At 45.0% G+C, this 21,113-nt stretch overlaps 2 protein-coding genes across 2 annotated transcripts; both read left to right on the forward strand.

Moving 5' to 3' along the window:
- The first annotated feature begins 866 nt into the window (after nucleotides 1-866).
- Nucleotides 867-7,439, forward strand: six4a (SIX homeobox 4a). The gene is made up of 3 exons (XM_076747937.1): nucleotides 867-1,726; nucleotides 3,445-4,142; nucleotides 5,277-7,439. Exons 1-3 carry the CDS (start codon nucleotides 993-995, stop codon nucleotides 5,888-5,890), a joined length of 2,046 nt encoding a protein of 681 aa, XP_076604052.1. The 5' UTR covers nucleotides 867-992; the 3' UTR covers nucleotides 5,891-7,439.
- A 6,855-nt stretch (nucleotides 7,440-14,294) lies between these two features.
- LOC143331720 (homeobox protein six1b) lies at nucleotides 14,295-16,658 on the forward strand. The gene is made up of 2 exons (XM_076748847.1): nucleotides 14,295-15,133; nucleotides 15,997-16,658. The coding sequence occupies exons 1-2, from the start codon at nucleotides 14,574-14,576 to the stop codon at nucleotides 16,289-16,291; spliced, it is 855 nt and encodes a 284-aa protein (XP_076604962.1). The 5' UTR covers nucleotides 14,295-14,573; the 3' UTR covers nucleotides 16,292-16,658.
- The last annotated feature ends 4,455 nt before the right edge of the window (nucleotides 16,659-21,113 follow it).

Here is a 21,113-nt window from a genome sequence, read left to right on the forward strand (position 1 = left end):
TAGACAGAGAGGCTGGCTTTGGAGGTCTGAGAAATGTGAAAGGTGAAAATAAAACTTGAAGCTTTTTTACTTTCTGGAGAACAAAAATATCACAGCAAGTTTACTTTATGTCATAATAGAAATGTTCAGAATGTGCATTGTTGGTGTGATGTTGGTTTCTACAGCCATTACTACGCTCTGTTTATGTGGATTTGATCTGACATTGCTTATTGGGATGATTACGTATTTGCTGTGACTTGATCCAGTGTGTGAGGGGCTTTTGACAGACAAGCTGGTAAGATTCATTCCTCATTTTACTGTAATGGATCTGTACTGAAAGTTTAAAATGTCTCCATCTGTAAAATGATTGCTTTTTAGAGGCTGGATCTGTAATAACTATCAAAACTGAAGATATGTGAAATATATTTCGGACTGGAGAATATCTCAAACAGTCGCATATTTTACTGAATGTTCTGTGAGTTCGTTTGGAAGAAAAAAATGTAAAAAAAAAAAAAAAAAAAAAAAAATAGATTGAGACAGTGAGTCGGCAATAGCCTGAGGACTGTCTTCCTCTTGGATTTTCATACCTTGATATGGGAATGAAAATGCTTTTCTGTTACCGCATCAAGCCAAGTCAGCTCCTGTCAATACAGACAAAAAGGATATCCCGTTCCCACGATCCCAATAGCACTCACCTTGCACAGGTGAGCTACGGGAATATACTGTAGGTTATATGAGTGACAGCTGGAAACCAAACATTGGTGTCTGAATCCCGCTTGCTCCTCCCTTCTGGGGCCTTCGGCGGCCAATAGCGTGGCTCTCCTGCAGATAGACCCCAGTGTGCCTCCTTCCAGCTCCAGTCCCCGCAGAGTAAAAGTCACGTTGGAAGGAAAAGGGGAGAGAGATATCTACTTACAGCTGCTGTCAGATATCCGATCGCATTCGCATGGCGAGGAGGTAACCTGATCGAGCTGGGAGGAGTGACTTTAGCAGGGAAGGCTTGAACAAAAAAAATGTCTTCTTCTTCTGCCGGAGAAGTCACAACAGCAAATGACATCAAGAGGGAAAATGTGAAGGAGGTGGATACGCGGGAGTGCATCAAGCTTGTGGCGCTGGACGCGGCGGAGTTGTCCATGGAGCGCACGACTCCCAACACGGATGCGGTGCGCACGGAGCTGTTGGTGAGCGCCGCTTCCTCCCTGGCTTTCTCCCCGGAGCAAGTGGCTTGCGTCTGCGAGGCTTTGCAGCAGGGAGGCAATGTGGACCGGCTGGCCAGGTTCCTGTGGTCCCTGCCACAGAGTGACCTGCTACGCGGCAACGAAAGCATCCTGAAAGCCCAAGCTCTCGTTGCTTTCCACCAGGCTCGGTATCAGGAGCTGTACAGTATTTTGGAGAACCACAGCTTCAGCCCGTCCAACCACACCTTTCTGCAAGATCTGTGGTACAAGGCCCGGTACACCGAGGCGGAGAAGGCGCGTGGGAGACCCCTGGGCGCCGTGGACAAGTACCGGATCCGGAGAAAGTACCCTCTCCCCAGGACTATCTGGGACGGCGAGGAGACTGTGTATTGCTTCAAGGAGAGGTCCCGAAACGCGCTCAAGGATCTGTATAATCAGAATAGGTACCCTTCTCCTGCCGAGAAACGAAACCTCGCCAAGATTACAGGACTCTCCTTGACCCAGGTCAGCAACTGGTTCAAAAACAGGAGGCAGAGAGACCGAAACCCGTCCGAGGCACAATCAAAAAGGTGAGGCAACAAAAGGAACGAGCCGCAGATTATTTTGATCACTGAAGTCTTACCAACCAAATTAATAAAATATTTCTAAGTGTGCTGTGCGTAATAGGCGCATCGAAATAGGCTCAGGCTAATTTTAACAAAGTATTTGAAAGCTTATTCCGACTGAGGGTGACTGTATTTTACAACCATTTACACTCAAGTCTGTGACTGACAATACTCAGTGTATTTCACAATTCCCCGTCGACTCACTTAAAAGGCTTGAGCATGGAAATCTTCAATCGTCGATGATTAAGAACCAAAAGAAAGTATGCGTAAAAGGGTTTGGAGCACGCTTTTAGTGTTTTGAAATATGAAGCGGTTGCCATTCAGATCCGGTTTCAGGCGTGTTGGTGCTAAGGGGCATGGAAACCATAAGCAGCACAACTCCCACAGTCCAGCGCTTCGACTGTCACACACGCGGAGCTGGTGACTTTGGTGAAACAAGTAACAAGGTGACTTGAAAAGTTACTTTAATTTCTTCTTATCTACTTGGAGTGCGCGTGCGTTTGTGTGCGCGCGCGAAGTCAGAGGTGAACACTAGCGCGTGCACGTGTCCCCTAGCCCAGCACATAAATCATTTTTTATTATCACTTTTTTTTCCCACCCCCTCTCGGATAAAAAAGGGATCTCGGAGCCTCCATCAGCTCCTGCGTTTCATTTCATAATCCTCCACACAAACAGACAGACATGGAGCTTCTTTCATGTTTCTCTCTTTGTGAACAAAGCTGACGCACACCTGGTGGAGGTGACCCCTCTCTCTCTCTCTCTCGCTCTCTCTCTCTCTCTCTCTCTCTCTCTCTCTCTCACACACACACACACACACACACACACACACACACACACACACTGTATTGCCTTATTGCCTTTAAGTCGCTACTTCAATTATTCATAAACAACATTTATAACCTGTGGATATTTTCAACAAATCGTCTCATATTTGCAACAACTAGTGTCTTTGTTTGTAGCTTTTCCTGGAAGTGGTGGATGAGACGTTTAAGGGTGTGTGTGTGTGCGTGCGTGCGAGCGTGCGTTCTGGATAGGCTGCAGCTGTTTGAATCAATCTTTAAAAAGAAAAAAAAAAGTAGTTTATAAATAAGCTGTATCATCTACGTGTTTATCATTTCGAATGTAGTACTTCATGAAAACAGAAAAGTATGGACATGAAATTCCAACACCGTGTTAAATTGGAGGAAGAAATTCAAGTAAATACTCTCAGCCATTTGTTTTGTCACGCCACCAGCGCTGGCATTTTGTCACGCCAGAATTTATTGCGGCAAATGGTTGCACGGTTGTTGACGCTGGTTGGTTGTTGTCAGTTCAGCTCTCCATGAGGTAAGAGGGGGCTCCATACTCACAAACACAGCCTGCTCTTCAAAGCTATGTAATAACACAGCAGCAAATGTGACTCCATCTGCTCTGTCTTCAGTGCAGGCAAGATGGATAAAATTGTATTTTATTGAATTTGTATTGTAAAAGCGCTTTAGAGTGTTTCCTCTTTGCCACAAAGGGCACAAAGGGATGAAAAATGCTTTTTATCAGGAACATTTCCAAACTTATTTAATTTATTCAAAAAGTGGCTTAAAATCACCCTCTAACAATAATCTAAAGTGATTCCCTTTTTTTCTTTCTTTCTTTCCTTCGTCTTGTGACACATCATTTATCATTTTTTCCATCTTTTTTTCCCTCAGTGAATCTGATGGAAACCACAGCACAGAGGATGAGTCTAGCAAAGGCCAGGAGGAGCTGTCTCCACGGCCCCTCTCTAACTCCTCAGATGGGGTGATAACCCATGGGACCCTTCCCCTTCAAACAGGGCCTCTGGACAGTGGGGTGGTCATCCAGCAGATCGGGGACATCAAGCTGCCCCCTGGATCAAGCAGTGGCGGTCTCTACAACGGAAGTCTAGTGACCAGTAACACCTCCTCCACCGTGTTTCACAATGGCGGCTCATCTTACCTCCACACACCTGGAAACATCCTCTTCAACGGGCTCAATTTGGGCATTCAGCCTTTGGCCTTCAACCCTCTGAGGCCGTCTGGAGGGGTGCTGCTGGGGGGCTCGGGAGTGGACATGCAGATGGGTCAGGAGAAGGGACTGGGCAGTTCTGCAGAGGACTCGGCCCTGCAGTACGCCTCCTACTCAGGCTGTGTGAACGGAGCGGAGGTGAAGCTGGAGGGGGCTCACACCATGGCTGCCCAGAACGGGGGTTCCTCCGTGCTCACATTCAGCTCCTCGTCAGGTGCGCTGCAGCTGGGTGGCTACAGTTTGGTCCAGGTACCAAGCGGGGTCCCAGACAGCGATGGCAGCTCATTACTCAACAGCGACGTAGGTCTTCCTCCACTGCAGCTTTCTTCTGCCTCATCTTCCTCAGCAATCACACAACAAGGTGGGTTCAGAAAACCTTTATTTTAACTTAAAACCTGGTCTGTTTACTTGGAAGCTATATTTAGATATACTGAGGCAGAAATGGGCAACAAGGACAAAATCAAACCTGTTTGCCTCAATATCTAATTCATAATGTGACAGTTTGATTATGACTAATTGAACTTACGTCATTTTAAATAGGCTTGGGTGATATCGTCTAGTAATTGGGATGTAATGCTTAAAGATTTAGAGGCATTCACTGCTCATTTCCCCTATTAAGCAGTCAAGTAAATCCATTAAAGATCACTTTGCTTTTATGTAGAGCAGAACCGAAGACCAGGAAAAGTCCAAATTAAGACACATCACTGTATTAGAATAACCAAAATCCAGACATAATCTCCTCTACTCTTATATCAAAATATAGATGTTTGATTCTGATATCTCCAAACATGAGAGTCGCTCAGTGGTGCCCTTTGCCATCTTTAAATGTTCAAGTGCAACGCAACACGTCCGTGGTGGTTTGTCAACAGGTCTTTACTACGTCCACCCAATATATCTGAGCCTGCTGTATTCTTGGCTTGTCTGCGTTTGGGCCGTAGCCCAAAAGCCTGATACTACACATAACACAGAGCAGAGGAAACAGGGAAGGGCCACACACACACGCACACATGCATGCACATGCACAGAGGAGGTGGTCCTTTGAAAACCCCAGAGATGAATAAAAACAAGTTCTGAAGTCACCATCACTCATCATCATTGCACTCTTGATCTGCAGAGCAGGGAGGAGGGGAAATATGTTTCAGACAATCAGCGGCCATGAAACGCACTAACAGGGAATAAGCCATTACAGCACTTACTTTGACATAAAGCAGAGTATCTACACGAGGGTGAATAATAAGGAAAAACAGAAAATTGCAGCTTGCTGTTGAGTCCTGGCGGGCTTTTACACTCGTACTCTGGGGCACTGCAGGGTCGAGTTTAAGGAGCACAAAGTGTGTGAGACACACAACGGTAATTTTGGGGCCAAGGCCTGCTGTAAATGAAACGTATAATACTGTGAGGAATGAGAAGGGGATCCAGCAGTGGGAATGGGATATACTCACACTGGTAGAGGTAGAGACTCTGTATGTATTGATCCATTGTTGTATTACCACAGGCACCATGCCTCTGAACAATGTAGCAGTGAGTTCCTCCAATGGCGACTCGTTCCAGCAGCAGGACAAGCTGACCATGACGTCCCTGCACCACAGTACAGTCCTCTACAACATGAGCAGCGCCGGCCAGCCGTCCATCAAGAAGGAGCCTCTGGAGGGAGGTGTCTACTCCTCGTACCACCACGGCCTCCACTTGGACCCCAGCGGTCAGCTCAGCTACACCGCCCCCAACTCGGACGAAGTTCCCTCCAGCCGAGGTCCCGCCTCGACCACCGAGGTCCCCGCCGTCAGCTCGTCCAGCCCTGAGCCAGAGGTCTACACCACGCTCACCGTCAGCACGCCCCTGATGGCCCAAACGGACCCCAGCAGCCACCACCTCCAGCCCACAGAGTATCTCGGGGGCCACGAGGTTCGGGGCCCCCCATCCTCGCACCTGATGGGCCCCGGCATGAACAGCGACTACATGAACCTTTCAGAGAACAAGGTGGGCGGCTCGGGCTCGGGAGGCGTGAACGAGATGGTGCGGGCGATGTGTGGGGAGATGGAGGCCATGGAGGGGAAGGAGCTAGCCAAACTACAGACAGTGCAGATGGAGGAGGACATGGCTGACCTCTAACCTCAAACCTCCCTCCTCGCAGAAGCACTCATGTCCGCCCCGTGCAGCGATATGGTGAATCTTTTTACTTTTGTGTGTGCGTGTGTGTGTGTGTGTTTGTGTGTGTGTGTGTTTTTTACCATTCATTTCCTTTAAATGTTAAATTATTTGTAGTTCATTTGACTTTTACAATGCACTCTAGTCAGAGAGGAGCCCTGTGGGTGGGCATTATGAGTTTATCATAAAAGTAAAAAAAGGGTCTATGACGTGTTTTAAAAGCCCCGTTCGTTAGAAGGAGCATTACGACTGTTACGTGCTCACAGAAGAAGTCGCTGTATGTGTTTGAGCCGTGTTTAAATGTGCATTTTTATAGACAACACCTGCTACTTCCTGTTGAGTGGATTTGATCTGCAGAAGCAGGTGCTGGAATGCCTCTAGTCATGTGACTAGGATGTTCCTCCAAACTAAATGCGTCATCTGGGTCAAACCAAAAAGGTCATTCGGTAGGGGGAAGACGGAGAGAGCCTCTGTGAAAAAGACTAAAGGACTGCACACACATATGGAGAGTACACACAAACACACAAAGCTGCTGATTTAGGAAAAAGTGTCCTTCAGTAATCACCTTAAATTCTCTGAATGCCTCTCAAGTCACTGCAAAACCCCGCTTTTGTGTTTTATATCACACCAAATGAACCGGGAGTGTCGAGTATGGGACTAGAGTTAAGACGAATGTGCCTTTCTGCTACTTTAAATACACAATGGCATTGGTCTGTTTTGGCGTTTGCACTACCATAATGACATTACAATGTACGTGCTTCAAACGGCCTTCACGTTGGAGGGTTTGTCATGTGTGACACACCTCAACGAAATGCACACTATTTCAGTGACGGCTCATATTTCAAGCCTCATCATCAACCTGTGAGTCCAAGATATGAACGATGATCGAGGGGTCACGCTGTGGGTTTCACATGCCGTTCATCATATGTTGTTTATAATGCTGCAGCTCATAGTATGTTAACTAGATGTGATGATGCTATACTATATCCTGTTTCATTTTGATGTGTCTCTCCAAATATCAGTAATCATGAATGATATTTTTCTATAAAGGGATTGTAATAATTTCTCTTTGCATGGCGTCATAATGTTTTGGACACTAGTGCCTTTTACTTTTGTTTTGTGAATAACACTGAAAGAAGCTCTTGCGTAGGAGTGCAGGCAGTGACGTCGCAGCTTCAGAGATTTTCCGCCGTCACTGGCACATTTGTTGGGTATCGGTTGAGGGGAAGGACGAGAGAATGTGGAGCCCGTTTGTCAAGTGTGCCCGGTGCTTTTCACAACTGGAGCCTTGGATCCTTGCTGTCATACATGACCGTAATAGCACATTTCAGCCTCACAGCCAACTCACACCATACACCTCTATCAGCGCATCACACATCTTCATACAGGTGGACGAACAAGTCCTGTCTTTGTCAGGATCTATGACATAATCCCATCAATTTGAATGGACACTTAAGTGAAAGTATTCTCAGTGCTTTAATGTCATATACCAAAAATGAGTCGTGGGCAAATAGTAAAACTGATGGTCATTTGTTTTTTTTTTGTTTTTTTTTTAACCTTAGTTTGAATTATATGTTTGTTATCTGAAATTATGTGAATGTATTTTTCTAAATCTCCATACTGCAATAAAAGTTTATATTTATAAAAACATAAAACTGATATTTTTAAAATTCTTTCAAATTTTGCACCAAGATGAGTGAGAAAATTAAGGATTGCTCATTTTGAAGCCGTGTTTCCACAGCATGGCTTAAAAATGATCTGGACTCGATGCACTTTTGGTACCAGGTTTTTTGCATCTGCAGCTTGTACCCCCTCAGTGTAGGCTGGATCTTCAACACAGTACAAAAACACACAAACACAGGAACAATGAAGGATATAATTTCCTTTCGAGATCCTTTTATCAGCAACCAAACAGGAGAATGCCTGCACTTCGTCAGCTGTCCATGCCGTGGTTTTACAGGCTGTCGTTCTTAAAAATCTGGGTCAAGTGAATAAAAAGTTGGCGGTCGGTGTGCAGAATGTCAGTGTCACACGAGTGATGCTTCAGCTGAAGATTCTCTCTGACCAGTCAGTGGTCAGCATTGTTTTCGCTCCACCGTTTAGTATCACTTGGAACCTGACCTAACACCACTGCCAGGTATTATTCTCAACTTGTGACAATGGAAAATCAAATAAGAGTGAGTGGAGTGGAGTTGAGCCATACCATGCAGTGGAAACACGGCATTAGGGACACGACATGTGTGTAATGAATGTAAGACAAAAAGCATATGTCTTCCCAACATTTAAGAGTCCTATGTAGCCAAACTGCGAGGATTGGGGGGGGGGGGTGCAGTAATCCAGCAGGCCTTATGGTGCTCTCTGCAAACCTGCAGTGATCGTTTGCACATGCCTGGCAACCTGGAGTTCATTAACCCTCCTTTTCTCATCTCAGCCCCTGTAATTCAAATAAACAGCAATGAGATTTCCAGAGGTAAAGCTCCTTTTGGGTGGGGGGTCTGCAGCTCCCCACAGCTAAGTCCAATCCTATGGCTTTTTCCCCGAGTGAAGGCCGAACAGCCGCCCCCCCGCCCGATGTACCCCCTACTTCAACATGTGGAGGAATGAATCTGAGGTGCCGTCACTCAGACACTGAGTCTCTATCCAGAAAAGAGCCTGAACTCCTCTCAAGGCTAGAGGGGGGATTCTCCTTAAATTCATGAATATCCAACCAATACTTGTTCACTCAGCGGGCACCCGACCAAACCAGCAAGGGAGAGATAAGATGGGGACGAAGTTTGACAAATGGACGAACAGAAGGGGATTTTATTTTATTCACAGTGTGTCTGTGATGGATTATAGGAGTTGTCCTCTCAGCGGATCTTGGCTGGAGGAGTTATATATGATCTAACTGATGACCTAAATAAATAGAGGCTGTTTGTCTGTGCTCACTGTTGAGGCACAGGGAGAGAGAAGACAAAATGGGAGACACTAGCGGGAAAGGGAGGGAGAGGCAGGCAACCGGGATAAAGTTACCTGTGCACAGGTGACCTCGTCGCCATGGGCAGTGGATTAGCTGATTGTTAGGTATCAGGTAACTCCTCCTGTAATATTGAAGAGGGTGAAAACAGCTTTGTTGGAGCCCAGAACAATATCCCATTCGCAGTAAGAGCCCATGGTCCGTGGGTCTCACGGGGAGGGGGCCACCGAAAACTCCAAATTCCACCTCTGTATTGTGCCTATAAATTAGACAGGAGAGGAGCACAATTGTTTCCTCACAGAAGACATGCAGAGGTTTTTACACAGGGACAGTTTGTTACTGAATTTTACATTTTTACTGCTTCCTTCAGGTGTGAAAATTGGGATATCCCCATATCGAAATAGCAGTGAATCATTTTGTCCACAATCTCAAACATGAAATGTAAAACATACTAGAGTGTGCAGTAAAAAAAAAAAAAAGAGGGAACTCCCCCAGAACTCTGGCCTTATTAAAAACACTGACCTCTGATCTTTCAGATGGTTTCAAAGCTGACATTTAATGCGGCGCAGCAGACTGCAAGCCATATGTAACATGACCTGGGGAGCACGGTACTCCACTGCTCCACGTCCCACTAATGAGAGGGCAGGGGTCAGCGGGTACCAGCCTGCTCGCACAGACCCACCACTACCGGCTGAGGCATGGGGAGACACAAAATCCACTATCGGTTCTTCCAGGCTTGTGGAAAGTGGGTGGTGTTTATGGACTAGAAGGGAAATAAATGTCCTCAACCCTTGTGGATTCTTCTCTTAGCTCCACTTAAAATAATTGAGTTGTTGCTTGGCAGAGTAGAAGGTATGTGCACATGTCCACTTCATCATACAGTGCGGGAAATGGAAGATGCAACCAGCATGATTCACTGGTTTGTTCTGAGCAGAAAAATCAGAAGATTTTCAGTGTGTGTGTGTGTGTGTCTGAGAGGGACACACACACACACACACAGAGAGGCAGCAGCTGGGCGGCAGCATCATGTCCACATCACAGTGGTCAAACGGTATTTCCCAAAGAGAAAAACAGCACTTTGTAACAGGAGCAGAGCCGGACACACACACACACACACACACACACACACACACACACACACACACACACCCTCTCTCTCTCTCTCTCTCTCTCTCTCTCTCTCTCTCACACACACACACACACACACACACACACACACACGCACACACACACACACACACACACACCTGCTGCTGCTCAACTGCTCTTCATCATTTACTCAGACACATGCAACCACTCATCCTCTCGGTAGTCACATTTGGACTTCTATGATAGTATTGTCATGGCGCCCCCTCCCTGCCAGGAAGGCACACATGGTAGCTGCACACCCAGTTTTTTTTTTTTTTAATCTTTCCTTTTGTTTGTTTATGTGTTTGTTTCCACGCCTGATTTGTTTACTTACTCCAAGCCCTGCAGCACACACACACACACACACACACACACAAACTCTTTCCCTAAAATAAAACGTCTTCATCTATAAGCCCGAGGGGTGTTTACCGAGCAGAGCACAGTAAAAGCCGAGGCCGTAATTGCATATTTGTGGAGGTGGTCCTCTGAGGAAATGCGTAATGATTTTGATGGGGGGGGGGGGGCTATAACCCCAGTGCACTTGTACCAGGTCTAATTTTCCAACATGACAGGAAACTCTGTTAAGCTGATAATTGCAGCTCCAATTTCATTTAACTCACTCATGTCAACAGTTGTGTTTTGTTTTGAGGGAAAGAGCGACTTCTTTTCCTTTCACCCTGCCGTCCGCCTCCCGAATAAACCGCTTCAACTCTTCATGTAGGGCATCTTCAATTAACCAGAAACTTTAAGTCGATGTCAAACTATTGATCAGATTAATTTGTTTTTGTCGATAAATATTTTTTTCGGAGCTGCTACCATTGAAAGCCACCAAAAAAACATTCCCCCCAAAAAACGCATAGAAATAAAAACCCCTGATGACCAAATCTGACATTTTTCACCTAATTTAAACAGAGTCGGCTTTGTTCCAGTCCATACAGCTGAAATAGCACTTTGGATTTAGATGGAGTGAAAACCATCTGTTCAGTGAGCCAGTGGTCGCTTCACTTTTCCTCCATCTTTTCTAGAAAATAAAACCTCCAATAGGAAACACGGGCTTTTTGATGATGACATTTTTATGAAGTGCGCTGAGCACAGTCTTTCTCTTTCTCTCGTTGTCTCCCACAGGACCGCAGTGTCGCCGTTACATCTCATTTGTTTCCCCATAACACAAAAGTGTCACGAAATTTGCCCAGCAGCGTCATTAAATCTACCAGTAAATACACATTTTGTAATATTTTTGTACTTGTATTAAGTCTGTAAGAAAATAAATAAATATCAAACTTGTTAAAACTGCTGTGTCGAGGTGGAACAAACAGGGCCCTCAGGAGCTGCCACACATTAAATCAGCGTAATGAGAAATGGCAACATGTTTATTTTCTCGGGGTGAAAACATTGTGACACGTTTGAGTTTTCCGGAAAATCGATGACTAAAACTTGAAGCATCCGCGATATTTAGCAGCCCTGAGCTTTCCGGAGGAGGCAGGCCGGGTTATTGCGTTTTCTGGAGGTAACGGAGGAGTTGAGCGCAGAGAAAATGCCTGTAACGACAGTAAGGAACCTCTGTTCGGCCCGTTTTGAAAGGAATAACCAGTGATAGCCAACCGGGGTATTGCATTACTGGTCGGGGGGACGAGGAGCCCGGCACTGGCCGTGGCAGAGGCGGAGGCGGAGAGTCCACATCTTGAAATAATCTCGCCCCCCGGGCTGCTCGGGTTAAAGGAGGAGGCGCGGCGCAATGTGGTAGAGATATTAGAGAAACCCGAGAGCCGCTCATCAGACAGCTCATTTACTGAAGCAGTGAGGTTTTACGCACAGGCCGAGTGCAGCTCCAGAGCCGAGCCAAAGTGGCCTGAGAGCCTGCGCGTCCACTGAAGATCCGGTTCAGCATTCACATCAGGACACGCACTAATTGAATCACGCTTAAGCGATGTGGTGTGGATGGCTTTTGTTGAGCGAGTGCTGCCTGAAAGCAAGAAAATGAAGCTTTTTATTCAAGATCAACTTTAAATCTATACAATGAAGCATCGTAGCAAAAGCTCAACTTGACGTTTTAATTATCGTGAAACGATGTGCGTGTTGTCGCTCTGCAGGCTGATGACACGGCTAACATCGCGGCTAAAAACAGCTGTAATTAACTCCGAAACCTCGCAGGCAACAGTGACTTCAGATGTTTCAGCCAATAATCTGATATTTCCTGTGGCAACACTTTAATTTCAGCACGGTGGGATACAAGCCGTCCATTCAGGAGGACGTCAGCTGCGCAGGTCCAGTCTAGTCCCTGATACACGATCAAAACAAGGCATGTAAAATAAAAAAATAAAATAAAATAAAAAAGTTTTAAAAAGTTAACTTATGATTACGTTTTACCTGCATATTTTATTTTTATTTTTTGCATTTGTACACAGCAAGCATACTCAATACTCAACGCTGAAATGGGAGAATCATACGGCCTGAACAAACCTGATCACAGCCATTCTGCCTGAAATTGATTCCTTATTTTTGCAGTAGTAAATATATGCCCACATTCCCTCATATTGATTTAAATATAGACTCAATATGTTTGTATTCGGAAACCGTCTCAATCGTATTTGTCCATTAAAATCTTGCAGGTTAAATTACACATACACGGTTCTCCAGAGATGTTCAGAGCTGTTTTTTCAGGTGTTCCTCGCCACAAAAACAAACAGTTCAAAGCATTTTATCTCCAAAGTAAAACTAAGAGCTCCTCTCCTCTAAACGCTCTGTGTGAATTTGTTGAAGTTAAATATTATTTTCCAGGTCAAATCTTGCTTCTTAACACATTGAAAAGGGGGTTCAGTTTCAGACTGTGGAGCCGATAAAGAAATGTGACCCACGAATATGTCTCAAACCAACAACTGCACCACCAAGAACCAGTGTCGCAGAGAACTCATTTACTAATGGATTGGTTTAATGTTTCACCCCACAGAAAACACTGGAGCCAGTGCGGTGCCCGTCTAATCCCTGAAATATATATGTAGGCTACAGGCTAGAAGGATCTCTTGGAAAACACGTGATGATGCAGAAAAAAAAGCATAAAACAGCAAATAAAAGGAGCGAGGGGCCTGTTGTTTGTGTCCGGGCCGCATTTAGTATTAATCTTCAGATCCGTAAACAAAAAGGAATCTCCAATACGCAGAGAAGCAAAACTGACTCTCACGAATCAACAAAATTGCGGCTTGACATCAAGCCTGCCTACACACACACACACACACGCACACACACACACACACACACACACACACACACACACACACAGTGAAAAGTCCTGGGCTCTGAAAACACTTTATTTTGCCAGTTTACGCCAAGTGTGGGAAGTGTGAAGGCTGCTGAATGTGCGAAGATTGTTTGTCTATGATTTCCTATCCTGAAGACATTTGTCAAATTGTCTAACAAGCTTGGACCATGTGGCATTTAACATCAGCCTCTCTCTCTCTCTCTCTCTGTCTCCCTCTCTCTCTCTCACACACACACGCGCACACACACGCACGCACTTAAGTGCCTGATTTCCAACCGGTGGTCTATGTCCCATAACACGTTTGGCAGGTAGTACCAGTTTCTCATATAAAAGACGTGCGTAACGGTACGCATGGACTCAACTATCATAGGAACTTATTAAATTATATCACCTCATAAAATAAACGGCTTCAGTAATTAATAGACGATGAAAGGTGGGAATACAACAGCGTGTGCAATCTGCATGTAATTAAGGTGGTGGGCGTCGACAATGATCAGCTGTGATGGTAATAAACCTCCAGAAATCCAGTTAATGAAAAAACAAACAAACGCCAAAATCACCAAAAATCAATTAATATTGTACGTTTTGTGCAGTTTCTTTATATAAAAAGGCTCTGTACTAACGTGGATTCATCACGTGGCCTGTGTTAGGAGCGTCACTAGGATGCTTCAGCCTTTGAAAGTGGCTGAACTTTAATTCACAAATAAAAAGCTTTGTGTTTCTGTGGGTTTACCCTCCACTGACTGTCATTACTGATAACGTATGGAGATGCAGTGTGTGGTTTGAACCACGTGGGAAACCTGGGAGCCTACAGTCGCCAACATTATGGAAGATGTATATTCAAAACATGTTAATAAGGCTTTTTAAGAGGTCTGTAATAATTGATTAGTGTTTAGGTGCCGCTCTGCTCCCTCAGCTGAAGCGGGAGAGAGACTGTGGGGGCGGGAGGTGGGAGCGCTCCTATTTCAGCCCCTGACGCACTGCCTCTGGGGAGGAAACGGAGCTGCAAACTCAGTCCTGCTCTGCTGTACACGGTACAGGGCAGAGGGAGAGCCAATCACCGAAACGCACAGGCTCCCTTTAAGCCTGACATATCTCCAACAGGAACAAATTGTCCCAACAATCAACATCCCAATCTGCTGCGCGCACCAGGGGCTGGAGTGGAGTGGATAGCCGACAGGCCTGTGCCGCGCGGACGGACTGCAACGGATTGCATCGCGACTAGAAACCAAAATAAACGCAGACAGTAAACGACAGCCATCGTTTTGGATACCAACGTGTTGGACGAAGGAGTGAGCTCGGACATCATGTCTATCTTGCCGTCCTTCGGGTTTACGCAGGAGCAAGTGGCGTGCGTTTGCGAGGTGTTGCAGCAGGGAGGAAACCTAGAGAGGCTCGGCCGCTTCCTGTGGTCTCTACCCGCTTGTGATCACCTCCACAAGAACGAAAGCGTCCTCAAAGCCAAGGCGGTGGTGGCCTTTCATCGGGGGAACTTCAGAGAGCTCTACAAGATCCTGGAAAGCCACCAGTTTTCTCCGCACAACCACCCAAAGCTGCAGCAGCTCTGGCTGAAGGCGCACTACGTGGAGGCGGAAAAACTGCGCGGCCGGCCGCTCGGAGCTGTAGGGAAGTACCGGGTGCGGAGGAAATTCCCGCTGCCCCGCACGATATGGGACGGCGAGGAGACCAGCTACTGCTTTAAGGAGAAGTCCAGGGGCGTCCTGAGAGAGTGGTACACACATAACCCCTACCCGTCTCCACGGGAAAAGAGAGAGCTGGCCGAGGCCACAGGACTGACCACCACGCAGGTCAGCAACTGGTTCAAAAACAGACGGCAGAGAGACAGAGCCGCAGAGGCGAAGGAGAGGTACGTTCACTGCCACCGCCTCGGTGCTGCTTCTAGTTTATAGACAAAGATGTTGACTCTTTTTTTTTCTTTGCATGTTTCAAGAGCAAAAAGGTTTCGACTCGGAAGAAATATCCAAATGTGGAAACAAGCAACCAAAGTATAAGAAAGTGCAGGAATCACAGGAGTCAGCTCTGACAGTGCTGCAGGAAAAGTAGGAAAATTAAAAGAAGAGCATTTCTGATTGGCTCACTTTATTTCAGAACGAAGTTTGAACTTATTTACTCATTTTGGTCATGTTTCGTCCCCCAAATCAGTCGTGTCCTGGTAACATAGATAGTAAACAGACGCGTGTTGTTGACAAATGATGGGCTTTCTTCTAGAATCTGTCCCGTCTAACGTGTCTCAGCCTGAATTATCATCGAAACTAGCCCACATAAAGCATCCGCTTCAGGAAAGAAGATAATGTAGTATCTAATAATGATGGACAAATAGAAAATGCAATATTGTGACATTTTTGGCAAGGTTTCTATTTTTAAGACGCGTGTTAAAGGTTAAACTGGGTTACAGTGGAATAAAATAACTCATAACACTCTGCTTAATCGGTTTATGGAGTTATCGGCAAATAACATCCAACATAAAGAGAAATAAAACATTTCATAAGCAACACTGTAGAGCAGGTAAATAACGGAACGTAAACCTCTCTCGCTGGTTTTTCTTCAAGGCCCTGGCCTGCTATATTTTTGGTGTTACTACAAAAATATTTACGGCTGCCTTTTATTCTGCTCCAGAATGTCATCTGCAGGCCGATCGTACAGGACTGTAATGCCATCGTTCAAGATGTGCGTATTTCCCCTCACTTTTCCCCATGCTGTCGTTTTCAGGGAGAACAGTGAAAACAACAACGCAGGCGGCAACAAACAGAACCAGCTGTCCCCGCTGGACGGCGGAAAGTCTCTCATGTCCAGCTCGGAGGACGAGTTTTCTCCACCTCAGAGTCCTGACCAGAACTCAGCGCTTTTGCTTCAGGGCAACATGAGCCACCCCGGGGCCTCCGCTTACCCCATGTCCGGCCTGGGGGCCCCACAGCCGGTGCACAGCATGCACGGACACCCGCACCAACTGCAGGACTCCTTGTTGGGACCTCTAACCTCCAGTCTTGTGGATTTGGGCTCTTAAAGAAGCTGCCAGATTATTATTATATTTTACAAAAACAAAACCCAGAAAAAAGAAGACTGATATCAGATTGAGTACATGTATGAAGTAACACTATAGTAGCCTACCTTATAATATAGACTGACTTGTCTGTCGTTAAATTTGGTTAGAACAAAATTCCTTTATGCGCTTAAGCTGTATATCCCCCCCTGACAGGAGGGTTTTCTGACCTCCTGCACATGGAAACACACAAACAGGACCTGTCTGAAACTCTTAACTCAACGAAACACTTAACTGGACTGCCCATTTGCTTAATTTATGACACTTTGTTGAGATTAAAGAATTATAGCAACCTCCTGCGATGGAAACTAAGAGGTAACGTTTTCATTAGAGTCACGGCAATTAGTTTCCAATAAAACTAAAGTAATACATTTGTCTCTGTGTTATTTGTGTATTTAGAGAAAGAAAATAGCCAATAGACGTTAATGCGTAAAGAGTCTGACCCTCAAACTCGTGTCGGGACTTCAGTCATTGAATTTATCTTTAATGAATCGTGAATTAACTTATTTTCTTATCACATTTTTTTAGTACGATTTCACCTATTTAGTTTTGTTTTTGCCTGCTGCCGAAAACGACTTTATCCTAATAAAAATGTAGAAAACAGATTCAAAAACGACAAGAAAGCGATCAGATCTACATTGGTGGGATACGAATCTCAATCAAAAATATTATGAGTCATTTTGCGGTGGAGATTAAAGCCTGCTCCACGGCTTCTTTGTTTTCTTTTTACCATAATTACGGTAATTCAAGACATAATTCAAACACAGAGTCATAAAGGCAAATTTAATTACACGAATGTGAGTCAGCATCAGCAGCTGTCCGTCAGGAGGCTGTTGTGTACACATGAAGGCAGCTCTGGTGCCTTTGAATATCGTGTCTGTTCCATTATACATGTTTGGCTGAGGGAGAAAGACTTTTTTTCCGTCATATTTTCTTTAGCTCGAGTGCTGCGGATCATTGGCTTTTTGTTGCCGTGTTTTCTTTGCTCTCTCCGAGAGTTTGTTCTGTCGGTTCCGGGCCATGGGAAAGAGCCACCACTCAACCCTCAACCTCTACCAGCTCTGGATATTATGACCAAAGAAGAAGAAGAAGAAAAAAAAAAAAAACTTCCTATATTTAAAAAAAAAAAAAAAAATAGGTTTAAAGTTCACTGCCTAATGAAATCAGCACAGATACCCTTTAAAGAAAATAAAACTAATTATATGGGCTTTTATAATAGGTTTCAGACAAAAAACTGCTCAGACAAATTCAGACACTCCCACTCTTTAAGATGTCATCATAAAAAAAATCCACAATAAACAACAGCAATGCAGTAATAATAATAATAAACTGAGATTATTTGTAGGGCAGAATATGAGAATACGGTGGCCTGAGAGCAGGAATCTGGTGAGGACAGCTCTCTTGTCCCCCACCCCCTACGCTCTCTTCGGGCTCATGTCAGGGTAAATTGTTTTGAGCAGAGAGCACAGAGGATTTCCTGAGCATAATCTGAAACAGTCGCTGCTAGCATTACTGCCTGATTGCGAAGATTGCCGGGCTGCAGGGCTGCAGCGCCCGGCTTCAGTGGAGGGACCTCGAGGTATTCTGCATCCCAGAGGCCTCCCGCTCTCTTTCTGTCTCTCAGCCCCTCAGGTCTACTCAAAACACCAGAGCTGTGCTCCCCATCTATCACCCACAGACGTCCATATGGCTTGTTTGAGTGATGTGTCTGTCTGGCTGTCCTCAGCAGTCCTCCATCAGCAGGCTTTTGGTCAGTGTTTCATCTTTTTTTTGCATTCTTAATCTAACATGTGAGATTGTGATGGAAGAGGTATTCAGATCATTTGCTTAAGTAAAAGTAGCAATTCTACATTTGAATGGTTCAATATCTTGTAAAAGTACAACATTTAAAAAAATGTACTTAAAAACATATCAGCAGAAAGATGCTTATTATGTACTTATTACTTATTATGTAGAAAAGCCTCCATCAGTCTTTTATCATCATGTTATTGGATCACACAGATGCAGATGTGAAGCTAATTTTAACTACTGCACTGTTTGGCTGTTTAACAATCCCTCATATTTTATCAAATAATGACATGCTTATTTATAAAAAAAAAAAAAAAAAAAAAGAGGAACAAAAAGTGCAAAGAGTCAGATAACGTAGTGCCGTAAAAAGGTCAAATTTCCCCCACAAATGCAGTGGAGTAGAAATTCAAAGTAGCATAAAATGGAAATACTACTAAGTACAAATACTTCAAAACTGTAAAACTGTGCCTGAAGGCTTGGTTTCAAATCATCAGTATTTTCCTGTAATGTGAAATATTTATGACTAAATGTGCAAAAGTCAAAGTTTGGGAAAACATAGTTGAGTATTATTTATTAACTGTTTAACACTCATAAACTAATACTTTGTTTCACTGGGACTGTGCGGGTGTGGTTTGATCGGATTTAATCGACGCCTGCGGCACCAACGAGAAAGACAGAAACAAAAACACAAATATGGAAATCTCTTAAATGAAAAAACAAACAAAAAATGATTCTAATTTAAGCAGAAAATTGTGTGTTCACCCCATCACTCAGGATGAGCAAAAATGTTTTCAGGGCCTTAAAGTCTGGTGCTTCAGTAAATGCACTTTGTTACTCAACATTACACCGATGGGGGAATTACATCCAGCAGTTTAACTTCAAGCAGAAAATATGAAGTTTAATCTCAAAACGGCAACAACAACATCACATATGTGTTACTACGCAATGATTTCTGGCAAAAAGCTAAAAAACACTGAAGATAACGGGTAATATTTGATTTACTCACAGTGTGGATTATCTGACCAGATGTATATTTTAAATATCAAATTAAAAGCATTAAGGTGTATTCTGACAGTGGAACATTTTGCGTAGTAGCTCAGGACAGTTTGATTGATTGAAAATACAAATGGTTTAACCTGTAAGTCGTAGTATATTTAAATAAAGTTGTTTATTGTAATAGCCTATACTTAAACCTCAGTATTGGCCATATGTCACGTTCAGCAGAGGTCGGCAGAGAGCAGAGGTCCTGCAGATCAAACGTAATTCTGGCACGGCGCATGTCCTTCACTCTTGGCACACAGTGTGGCTAAATATTCACAAATTAACAAACAGGTGATCACAAAGCCACCAAAGTGACTCCTCATACCTGTTAATCTAATGACAACATGTCCGGCAGGGTACAGACACAGCAAGGATTAAACAGGCTCTGTGTCACATGACAGAGGGAGGCTATATCAGAGTCACCTTCAGGATGTGCAAGAGACTAAAATCAATCCAACACGGAAACTCTGACAGTGCTTTTAATCATTCTCGAATCCTTTGCTTCCGAATCCGGAGGGACAAAGTCTGCAGCCATAAATCTATCTGCTGCATCAGCCGCTGTGTCTTCCCTTCATCAGCCGTGCAACAAGTGTGAGTGCTAGGCGTGCTCCAGTCTATAGACCAGATGACAAAAGCTGGTGGTAACGTCAGCGAAAAGCGCACCAGTGCCAGTAACAGCAGCTGCTGATGGCAAACAGAGTCCGAGTCATCAAAAGGGCATTTCATTTGACATAGGCGTAAGTGGCAGTGGCTCTAAATCAACAGCAGGAAGGGCCCTGACGTGTGCAAATAAACATGGAGAGTAGCCTGCATGAGCCTGCGCCGTCTGGCTTCGTGTTTTCTCTGGCATCAGAGCCGGAGTGCATCTCTTACAGGGACAAAATCCAAAGCTGAGGGACTTCTGGTTGCCTCGCCACGGTCTGCTGCCTGCAGGTAGCTTTACCCCACATGGGAGCCCGGGTGTAAGACAGTCCCAGGTATCCATAACCAGGGGCTGTATGAGGGGTGTGTGTCAGAGAGGGGGAGAAAGGGGAGTGGGGGGCAGGCGGGTGATGAGGGACAAAAGAATCTTTTCAGGTCTGCCTCAGAGGGGCAGGGCTGCTGGTGTGGGAGGGGAGGGGGGGCTTGAGAGATTTTCTTACCAATGATGCATGGATCTGACAATGTTCCTGCCTGGACGTACCCAGAGGCAGATGCAGGCAGTGTGTGTGTCTGTGTGTGTGTGTGTGTGTGTGTGTGTGTGTGTGTGTGTGTGTGTGTGTGTGTGTGTGTGTGTGCATACTCACGTGTACCAGACTTGAAGTGTGTGTGTGTGTGTGTATCCGAGGAAATACAACTGATTGGAGTAAAACTCACCAAACATCTTCTGGACGGCGGCGGCAGGCGTCTGCTCTGTTTCTATGACATAAGCGTATTAGAGATCAAAGGGATTACGCTGCTCTGCCGAACAGATATGTTAATCATACTGATGCAGGAGCTTCGAGGCCAAAGACAGCTTCCACTCACAAGCGCAGGAAGGAACAGGAAGCTCGTATGTGACAGAGCTGAAAGAAATATTTATCTCTTTCTTCCAGTCGGGATGAGTGATGCATGACCCGGGGTTCAGGCACGAGGAGGAGGAGGAGACTCCGCAGACAGTCCCTGCCCATTAGGGTGTTAAATAGCATGTTTTGTGTCAAGCGAATGAAGGACGGCGTCATATATGCTACCTGATGAAAGGGGGGGAAATTTCTAATATGTTACAAGAGGAAAAGACAAAGGACAAGATAAGACGTGTGTGTGTAATGTCTGCGAAAGAGGACTGGTATAAAAGAAATGTGGCCTGAAGGCACGGGCTCATATAACAAACTGTTCCGGAGACAAAACCCAGCTCTGGTTGCTGAGAATCAGATATGTATATTTTTGGAGCTTGGAGAGAAAGTTGATAGCGGCATTAGTCTCATATGTTTGATCAGGA

This window comes from Chaetodon auriga, chromosome 14 (assembly GCF_051107435.1).
Source record: "Chaetodon auriga isolate fChaAug3 chromosome 14, fChaAug3.hap1, whole genome shotgun sequence".
Lineage (NCBI taxonomy): Eukaryota > Metazoa > Chordata > Actinopteri > Chaetodontiformes > Chaetodontidae > Chaetodon > Chaetodon auriga.